The following is a 10844-nucleotide window of genomic DNA, read 5'->3' as shown; positions in this document are numbered from 1 at the left end:
TTTGCCCATGAGCACACAACTATAGAAAAAAATTTAAAGTCATGTCCCTTGACCTAATCATGGAGATCACTGAAAGGGATGAAGGAAGCACAACTTTACAGAGACCACCTACCCATAGTCAGAGGCAGTTCCTTGGGGTAGTTAACATGCCAAGGGGCGATTTGCCCACACTCTCTAAAACATGCCTTTCAAAATATTGAGTCTTCAAGAAGAGGGAATGCAGCTGATTTAAACTGTGATTCTGGAAAAGTAAAATAGGTCTGGAAGAATAGCCCCTCTGCCCAATTCAAATAGAAGTGAGTCAAGGGGTTTCTTTATTTGGTATAATGGTTGGAGAAGAAGCTTCACATCCCAGCTTGTATCACAGAAGTGTAGCGAATTGACTATCGGCATAGTTCCTAACCTGTCATGATCAAAATATTGGGACACTATTGATTAAATGTATTCTATGCTCATCTTACTCCCTCACATCATTATATTGTACTTTTGTTTTTCATTTTACTGGCTTGTTTTCTATTATTCTGGGTCACCCTCCTTCCTTCCAAGATCTCCTATTCTTGACACTATCTGCTTATCCTTTCTTTCTCTCTTTCCTCTCTTGCACCTGTGCTATCATCCTTCTTTCTCACCTGTCCTAGCGCCATTCTTCACTCTCACCATTCCCCCATATTTCTCTTTGTACTCTCTTCCTTCTCATCCCTTCAAATTCAGTCTGTTCTCCTTCGTTCTTACCAGTTTTTCTTACTTTCTTCTTTCTCCCCATGTCTGCTTTGCTGTCTCCTCTGCATACCTCACTAATCCTATTTTGTCTTGTATTTCTCCTCCTCCCACACCTTCTCATTCTGTGCTGGCCTGCACGTAGAGTGTGCAGTCCCTGGGGTGTAGTCCTTTGTGCCTGGCTTTCTCACAGTCCCGCCCACCCCTTCCCGCCTCCCAGCCCGCCCACCTCCCCTGATTGGTACTTCCACCTGGTCATAACTGACCTTCCCAGAGCAGCCCTCTGCCTGTGCAGCCCCTGCAGCTAAGGGCCCCAAGGCAAAGGGCTCCCACAGAGGCGGCTCCAGATTGTGTCTTCAGGTGTGAGCAGGGGAGGCCAGCGGCCATTCGTCAACAAGCAGCAACCATCAAGGTAGCTGTGGGCTGGGTGGGCAGGAGAGAAATCACTCTACTCCAGAAGCCCTGCCACTCTACCTGCCCTCAGACCATAGCAGAGCAGGACATTAACACCAACCTGCTTAAAAACTAGATAAAGTTGTGCACACTAGCCTGCATCACATCTAGACAGGATTGTGAAGGTTAGCAAGTGTCACATTAAGAATTGTGAACATTAGCCTGCGTTGCATCTAGATAGGATTGTGAAGGTTAGCAAGTGCCACACTTAGAACTGTGAATATTAGCAAATGCCACTATAAGAATTGTGAACATTAGCCTGCATCACATCTAGAAAGTATTGTGAAGGTTAGCAAGTGCCACAGTTAGTTAGAATTGTGAATATCAGCCTGCATCACATCTAGACAGGATTGTGAATGTCAGCCAGCTTAGATAGAATTGCAAATGTTAGCAAGTGTCACACTTAGGTAGAATTTTTAACATTAGCTTGCGTCACATCTAGACAAGATTATGAATGTCGGCCAGTGCCACATCTAGATAGAATAGCAGATATTTGCCATTGCCACATCTAGACTGCATTGGGAATATTACCAATGCCACATTTAAATAGACTTGTGAATGCTAGCTTGCTTCGCATCTAGACAGGATTTTGAAGGTGGGCTAGTACCACATTTGTATATAATTGTGAATATTGGCGTGCATCATATATAGACAGGATTGTGAATTTTAGCCAGTGCCAGTCAGATCTAGATAGAAATGAAGAGATAGTTCTGCGCCACATCTAGCAAGAACGTGGAAATTGTGCACATATCACTTCTAGATAGCGAGGCCAATAACCAACCCCCTAACAATTTCACCCCTCTGCATACACCTCTCAAGCTCTAACCAAACACAACCACAACCCTAAAGCAAAACAAACCGCACAGAATTCTCTACACTGCAACAACAAAACAAACCACATATTGCTTTGCACAACAGCACACGACGGCTACCAACCGGAAAGCAACCCCAAGCTCAGCTTACAGTGTTAACCGAACTGAAGCTGCCAACAGCACATCACTGCTCTCTTGCACTTATCTTGCTCGCTCACACTAACTCACCCCTCACCCCCTTTCCTTTTCAGATCCGCCAAAGCGCCAATGGATGTCTTTCCTCTTTCACCCCTCCTTTCTCATCCATCACACTGCCTTTCTCTCCACCTCATTCCTTCTCTCTCATTTGGTATGTCATTGTCTCCTATTATGCAGGGGTTGTCTCTGTTCTTCTATTTTTCTCTTTCCTTTGCACTTGTCTCTAACTCCTCTCACTTCCTGATAAGTTCCCATCAGTCTTACACTCTATTCCCCATTCTGTCCCCGTTCCCTCATCTCTCATGTTCTCTCCCGCTATTCTGGCTCTTCCTCCTTTAGTGTCTCACAGCGTGCTCACTATTAATTTTCTTTCACCCTTTGTTCTTACTCTTGCTTTATCTCCTCCTTTTCCCAATTATTCTGTTCCTCTCCCTCCCTCATACACCCAGTTTACCAAGTTATATCTCATATCGTCTATTTATCCAGTTCTGTCACTTTCTTACGCGTGTCTCAATTGCTGTCTTTTTCACTGACCATCCTTTATCTCGGTATCCCTGTGTCTTTCATAAGGGAGCTAAAGCATGTCAAGGAGGTTTTCAAATTCTACAGGTGGAATGAATGTGCGAGAATTAGTACATTCTAATGGCATTATTTGACATAATTGTTGGCTTTTATTGAAAAAGTAGCTTAAAAAAATTGAAAAAGTGTTTCCCTTTCGGCAAGCTTCCCCGTTTCTTTGAGTTTCTTGGCTGGCAGCCACAACTATCCCCATCTTTTGGTACAGGCAGAGGCCTGAGCTCCCGTTTCTATTAAGAAGAATGATTCCGAAAACACAAAGGAAAAAAAAAAGGAAACGCACCGTGGAAGCACCTGGAGGCTGTTCATTTTCTAAATCTTTCAACTTATCCCCTCCCTCCCATTACAAAGACCACACGGCAATAGAAAAGCCCCACCAGGCGAGCCATCCCCAAAAAGGTTTCCAACTACATTAATTGTAAGTGGAGACCTTTTTGCCATGGTGGGAACTTGCAGACCATCAGTAACAAAACATTTGTTAGGAAGGGCCACTGCGGATAAGAGAAAGCAATTGCAACAGCCACAGGTCATCAAAAGGCGGCATGCAGCCGAGTCGCTTTCAGCGTGTGTCCTTGTATAACTAAAGCAATCGGCCCAGCTTTAATGTGTGAAAAAGCTGTGACAGGATGGACGTCAGTTCGCCTTTCATGTTTGTTTTTACAGACAAGCACACAACGGGGCGATAAGGACAAAAACCACAAGAGACCTGACAAAATTATAAGCGACTTTGTGGAAAGAAAGAAACCCAAAATCGCTTACAATAAGCAGACAGGGAACGCTATGTAGACGTCCTACGTGAAACGTCATGACGACTTAAAGGCTTTGCAGAAATACGTGAAATACGTCTTCCTATTTTAAAGGCATTTTAGAAAGTGTCGGCAAACTTTTAAACAAACAATGCAATCGGGTCGCATAGGGACTTAAAATTGGTGTTTCAATTTTTAATGAAAGCAACACAAGGTCTCCCTTTACCAAACGTTCCTTTTCAGTGTCCAGACTGCATCAGGTGAGCGCGTGCGATCCAGCTCTTGTAATTAATTTTATATGCATTTATTTTAGCATCCATTAACTTAGATCATTCTCACCCCTTTGTTGTTATATTGGTAAGAGGAGCCCTTTTACAACCTCAGGAAATGCACGTTGAAGTGGCTGCAGCTGAAGCTGTAATTCGTTGTATTGTACTCATCACATGTTGAAATTAAAATGTGTAAGTAGGTGACTTTCTAAACATATGGTTTTGAAATGCCACAGGGCAGCCTGTTGTTGGTATTGTAGACAGAGTAGCTGCTCCGAATCTCATTTACGGTACAGTTCAGGCCTTGGAATGCTCGAGCGCGGGAGAGTTAATGGCAGCTATGACTTTGTGCAGCAGATGGTAAACTGGGGATACACAACAGGCCCAAAGTATCCCCACCAATTCTCCCAACACCTTCAGCGGGCTTTGTGCAGAGTTGGAATTACCCCGCCCCCAGTTCTGCTTCGTTTGCATCAATGCATTGCCAATGGGCAATTGTTTATTAGTGGTTGCAGCAGACCCCACAAACAGTGATTTCAAGCGGGTGACTCTTATTGTAGCTGTTCTGTGGTGTGCCAGGAATGTAATCCAATTGTGTCATGTATGGATTCATTACCGTCAATTGAGGCACACTTTAAAAAGAAAAGTACAGGTGTGCGTTTTTCAATTGAACCAGGAGTCTGTTGCAGGTCGATATTGCCGGGGACAACGGGTGCTATGTAGGATTGGTGGCGTTGTAAATCTCAGCGACATCGGGTGTGGAGAAATGGAGACTGGTGTCAGGGTACCGCAGCAGCGCCTGCTTGGAGACCTTGTTAATTTGGGGACACTAGAATAGAAGACTCAGTCGGTCTAATGTGGATATCGCAGTGCTTTATCATCTAGCGGGACTCCAAGATGTATAAGCCATTGTGTGTCAAGATCCGAGATTACTCTGGTTTGGGTGGCGTTGAAGGTTCCCAGGTGCAGTTTGGGGATGTAGGGAGAGCAAGAGGTCACTTCCTTGGTTCTGTAGTTTCTAATAGACACGGCAAGGTGAGTCATGTCATCTGCCCTTTCTAAACAGGAACGATTTTGGAAAGCATTTGTGTGATTATGTACCCTCCAGTGAGCAGTTCTGGGTACCAATGTCTCAGATGTAGTAGGCATTGTCCAGGCAGCTGGTACTCCCAAATAGGTATTGGTCACAGTTATGGACAAAAGCTTGCCTCTTGTTTGGAAGTCTGCCTTCCCCGCTATGCCAGAAGATTTTTCAATAGGCTGAGGCTGTATCCCCAACAGAGTTCCAGGTGAATTCTTCTTGTCTTGAAGTCCAACAATGAATCACACACAACAATGAGTAACAGGAAGACACCTCTGTTGGACCCTGGACAACAGTCTTGCTTGGGTCTCCTCCCCTCCTTTTTTATAAGCAACATGCTATATGGGATTGATCTAGATTATTCCTGTTATACAGGGTCCAATCCAGTCTGCTATAACTAGGTCAATTTGCCTTCTGAAACACTTGTGTATAGGCACGTTATAAATGCCATATCATATATCCTATTTCTGATGTCATACCCAGAGTGCTTTGTCTGAAGAAAGTGAGGCGGCAAGACATTTAGGGAGCCCTAGCAGAATCCCCCCTTCTCTGGGCTATTCTCTACCCCATCCTCTGCCTACTGGAAAAGGACTCCAGGAATCGGCACCCTTTTGTCAATGGGCCACTATCATGACAGTGCGGTCTTTGAAGCACATGTCCCCAACTCCCAGTAAGGGTTCCCGTCTTCTGTAGGAAGGTGGTGGCCTTCTTCGGGTGGATCAAAAGAGGAGCTTTCTAGATAGGGTCCCACTTGTGAGTACACCCAGGCTAGACCGTTAATGAGTTGCTACACCAAGCTTACAATAATAGGACATCCAAGCTTGTAGCTTTATAAGTGTGTGATTTCCTAGCTTATTTTTAGGTATTAACATGCCACCAGGCTGACATCAGGCACACATTTATTATATTTAGTATAAAAGGTGCTTTGTAGTTAACCGGTCATTTTCTGTATTTTGGAACTTGCTATTCCAGCAGCTAAGTTCAGGAATGTACATGTGATCTTTGAAACTGCCCTGTTCCCACCACAGGGCAACTGCTTAGGAAAACCAGTACAGCACCACAGCAAGGTACATTAAACACTATGGTTTTTGGCTTGAATCTTTTATAAAAGTGAGCAGAGCTCACTTTCAGAGACGGAGTTAAACACATCAATTTATTGCTAAAATCAAAAAGCTAAGGCTTTTACACCCCTGAAGGTGGCATTCTTTCACGGTCCCATCCTGCCTTTTCTTTTACTGGGGAGCAACCTTGGGACTGCCATGCTTTGTCGTAGTGTCTTGCCTGGGTATATTGTTGATTTTCTCAAGTTACATCTGCACTTCTGCAATGGGTGGCCTGATGGGTGATGCAAAGTGTTTTGAAAAGAATCTTGATTTTCATCGGTAAGCCAGTGATGGGTCCTCATGGTCATGGTGTAGCGCTCTATGCTCTTCAGAGTCAATTTTGAATGTTGTCTAGGAGGCCTATGTAGAGGTTGTTGGTGTAATGTTTCTTAATAGTACCAACTTGATGATCACTAGGGTTTAGTATGTGAGTATGTGGAAGACTGTTTAGGTGTGGCAGCTCTTAAGTGGAAAATGCAGTTTCCAATGACTGATTTACCCTTATTAATTCAGGAGTTTTGAAATCGTGAAAGTAGTACAACCCATGGGACAGGACGGTTCAGAGAAGTTTTACGTTTTTCCATTTTGGGTATAAAATAATCATTGCTAATTTAAGATGACATTTTATTGCATTCCAGTGTTTTTAGGCCTGCCTTTACATTGTGCCCTGGAATGCAAAATGACATGCCCTAAATATCTAACATGTGCAGAATATGACTCGAGAACTCCGTTTTAGCATATTCCTAAGAAGTCAGGGGTCTGAATTAAGTTGTAAAGCTTAAGTGGTCAGTGAATGTCATGTTCGCATTACGCTTGGTGACTTAAAGTTTCATATTGAGTTGTTATTGGCCTTGTAGATTTATGCTGTGCAGTAGAAGATAAACCATTTACTTCTCATGGGGACATGTACACATAGACTTCAGTAGATCTCTGTGCTACCTGCATGCACAATGGCCGGACCACCTTTTGCCTTTCACACTTAAGACAGTTGGTAAAATGAATAGCAGTTAATTGAGTGATTGTAAATGCCAAATGTTACAATGTTCTGAAGCTTCTAGGACTTACTGTCAGTGGTAACATTTTCAAGTTTCAGACTACTAGCAAGAAATAGAAACTTATGCTATTAGGAATTGCACTGTGCTCCGCTGCCATTTGCTTGGTCTCTATGCCCTCACTCTGGCATAACTGAAAGAGGGAGAGGTGGGAGAGTTTAGAGGGCACAGTCGCTCTGTACCACAGCACACAATTACTTACTCAACAAGAGTCCATTATCACTAGCCAAAGCTTAGTGGCAAGTGCACATTTTGAGTACTGTGATGACGTGAAATGTACTCTTTGTGCCAGGTAGCTGCTAGACTCTACTGATGTTTTTAGATTGGAGTGTGAGAGCCAAAGTAGAAGGCTGGTTTGGTATCCCCCTTTCTTTGACTGCACATTGGGAGAACCATGCTCCAACCTTATAGCAATCAGGATATTTGCAATAGTGCACCTCTTATCCTCCTCTACTGGATAATGCCCTGTGCAGAGTTATGCTTGTCCCCTGCAGATCAGAATTTCCCATCCCATTATGATCACTCAAGAAGACAATGTGGATTCTGCAGCAATTTGTAGGTAACTTGCAGTAGCTCCCTCCAGGGAAAGTTATGGCCCCCACACTCGCTGATCCAGACCAGTCCTCAAAACATGCATAATTGAGTCCTATGTGTAACCTGTATATAACTCGCGATAAAACAAGGTATTCACAGAAACCATGCGCAGCATATGCATATCTTATGCACACTGGAAAATTGTGTGTGTAATTGTAGGAATTCATAAACTAGTGCATCTGAGCTTGAATTTGTGAAACTTTGTTCACAGAGTTGCTGTTGCGAAGTGTCTTAATAAATGACTGTCTTCGATGCTATATTGACTGTTACTTGAACATTGTGGATGAGCTGGCTAAATAGTGATTGTATCAGGGGCACACTGTGATGCGGAAATGCATTGGAGGGACAGGGCCTCCCTGTCCTTGTTCTGTAGTCCTTTTTCATTTGTGTTGTTTTTTTACCCAGGATTCCATGTGGGACTCCTGGCAGTGCAGCTCTTCCTGTTTTTGGTTTGGTGTACAGACCCATGGGCTACCCCTATGGCACCCATGGGTGGGGGTACAACCCTGTGCCCCTAGTGTATGTTTTTGTGCACCTGTATGTGGCCCACAGAGCAGCGTATAGGCTGGTGGCAGCTCCATGCTAAATTTGACAGGTGCTCTGAGTATCCTCCATTTTGGGGATACCCAAGCCCTGCCATTGGAATCCGTTGATTCTGATAGGAAACAAGATGGCCCCTGTGGCGTCTTGCTTTCTATAGCTTGTCACCTTGTTTTCCCAAAGACCTGGGAAGCCCTGACTCTGTCCCTTCCCCCTGACTGGCTGTTGGGTGGAAGTTCCATATATGGTGGTGTTGTGAAGTCCAGGCCAGACTGACTGGAGCCTTTCCAGTGACTGTATGTTGTGGATACACCCTGTGGGTGGGACCTGGGTGAATGGTGTGTGTGACCAATATGCACTTCTTGTTGTTGTCTGGTTTCTACTATGCAATACAATGACTGAGACAGCCCTGCCCGAAACTGGTATGAATGTAGTGTGTAGTGTTGAATGGCTGGGCACTTGTCCCAATACACATTCCTTGATATGAGTGTCTGAGAGGGAGGAGAGTGGCCTGAATGCACTGTATGCCTGATTGGCTGACTGACTGCTGAAGGGCATTCTGAGTAGTTGCTTGAGTGTGACCCATCAGAATGAATGGGAGATCATCTAATATATCTGGGGGCCTCTCACTGCTAGAATTCGTTCAGAAGCTGAAGTTGAAACTGAAGCTGAATCTCGAAGCCGAGCCTGAAGATGAAAGTGGACTGTTGTCTCCCTTCGCCTGAAGCCATCGAGACTGATCCAAGAGAGGACCTGGTTAGGCGCCCTCTTCCCGTGCTCAGACGGACCATCCAGCACCGCTAACCTTGGCCGAAGCGCCCTCGCAGTCAGACGCTCGACAGGCTGCTGACCGGAGACTGGGTCCGCCGAGGAGAATGAAGATAAGCACCGGACATTCCGTCGACCAGGGTTCGCAGGTTTGCATAACCGCTGGAGGCCCTTCGAAACCGTGTTGCCCAGAAGAGGGGACCGCTTGACTCTGTGCCATCGACGACCGGAGCCGCACGCTCTTTTGCCGAAGGCTTTTGATTCACGGACGTGCTGGTCTGCACCGCCGCCCACCTTATCCCGCCGGAGAAGGCATCCGCCGGTGGGTTTCCCGCCACCCAAAGACCCTAGAAACGCCGGATGAGCCGCCGCGCTTGCTGGGCCACAGTTCTTCACAATCTCTTTGCGGTCATGAACAATCGACCTCGGGGTGCCCCGCACACCTCTTCCTTGCAGGACTTCTTCGAACCGTCATCGAAGAGCATCGCTGCGACCGAATCTGCTGCCTCGACGCAGAGTTCACTTTCTTCGTGGGATCTCGACGATCCGTGGCTCCTGCTTTAAAGGGAGCCACTCAAGAAGGAATCAGTCGACGACCCGACGTAGAACTCTGCTATTCCAGATACATTGGGGTGGTAGAAATATTATAGAAGGAAATAAGACTTGTAGAACAATATATGGACTGGGCTTGTGATCTTTACTTTACAGGTTGCCCAGGTGGGGGGATCTCCACACAGAACTGTGTCTAGTGGTAGAGGCCAGTATTCTGCCAATTGTTCTAACCAACTGCTTTCCTCCTATGACTATTGTTGGTTACCTTTTATTAAGTGATTTGTGTGACATTTAACCAAAGTACAGTTGATGCACTTTAATGAAATCTGATAATAATTGTGGTACCACTTAGAACTGTATATATTTGCCATTGTAGATCTACTGAGCACCAAGTGAGTTATTGTGATTGGACTTGTATAAATACTGTGTTTTAACTAATACAGTGTGTGGACATTCCTTTTGTGGGTCTTTGGGGACTACACTGTACTTAAGAACCAGCCTGCATCACCTCCTGAGAAGCTAGGACTTGATTACTCGTCCATTGCTACCAACAATAGAGCATCTTGGATGGGGTCCTCTGTGCCTCTCCTCTACCATATAGAGAGCAAGAGTACAGACACCCCCTCCAGTCTTTACACCCTCCACGAGCACGCAGTCAATACAATATCAAAAGTAATCCAAAAAGGAGCGTACACGGGCAAGAAGTAATGCTGTTTATTACACCTGGGCAAGCACAATTCAAACCGCACACTGGAACAGAACTGGTTGATGGGAGCAGACAACACCGCCCACTGCGGTCAGATGTTTTATACGGTTAAAACATTATTTGCATAGACAGAAACAGTTGCGATTAATGTTGCAAAACATTAGACATCCTACTAAGCTGATTGGCGGGACTACGTCAGTCCCCTATAGCTAGAGGTATGTTAATCAAACATGATTGGAGCAAACAATCTTGATCCCTCTGTTCATCACCTTCCCTGTGGTGCCCCATTTCTCCCCACTCCCCACTCCGCCCAAAGAATTACTTGCAATACAGAATCGTACTTACCTCTGGAACCTTATTCTTCTGCCATTGGTCAGCACACCTAGAAAAACACGACACATCCTGAGCCTGTGGGAACAGTTTCACACGGCATCCAACCAATAAGACATCAGTGAGAACACAATACACTTGTTGCCTTCCAAGGACACCAATACTCACCTTCTGGTTGGCTCCTTCCCGTATCAACCCCTCGTCCCACATCCTTCTTCCCAGGCCCACTGCCAAGGGGCAATTTTAAACTGCTGACCATACTGCGACTGTGCCTCCCTGAACATGTTTTTATGAGTTTAATTCTCCCCAGTCCCAGCGAGCGCCTGACAGCCTAGCTCGCCGATCTT

General features: G+C 45.3%; 1 protein-coding gene across 8 annotated transcripts in view; it reads left to right on the top strand.

The window, feature by feature from the left end:
• Positions 1–3618: 3618 nt before the first annotated feature.
• LOC138452475 (zinc finger protein 391-like) overlaps positions 3619–10844 on the top strand; it is a 176047-nt gene continuing 168821 nt past the window's right edge. For 2 of the 8 annotated variants that reach the window (XM_069604979.1, XM_069604977.1), the window contains exon 1: positions 3674–3762. Coding sequence is in view for 3 of the 8 variants with exons in the window: in XM_069604994.1 (XP_069461095.1) it covers positions 3701–3762 (62 nt within the window). In the remaining 5 variants the exon portion in view is untranslated. Of the gene's footprint in view, positions 3763–10844 lie in introns of all 8 variants that reach the window. The other 6 variants (XM_069604980.1, XM_069604984.1, XM_069604994.1 and 3 more) reach the window with 6 other exon arrangements.

This window comes from Ambystoma mexicanum, chromosome 1p (assembly GCF_040938575.1).
Source record: "Ambystoma mexicanum isolate Mex_15411 chromosome 1p, UKY_AmexF1_1, whole genome shotgun sequence".
NCBI classification, from domain to species: domain Eukaryota; kingdom Metazoa; phylum Chordata; class Amphibia; order Caudata; family Ambystomatidae; genus Ambystoma; species Ambystoma mexicanum.
The sequence above is the reverse complement of the archived record's forward strand: the minus strand, read 5'-3'. Positions and strand labels throughout refer to the sequence as shown.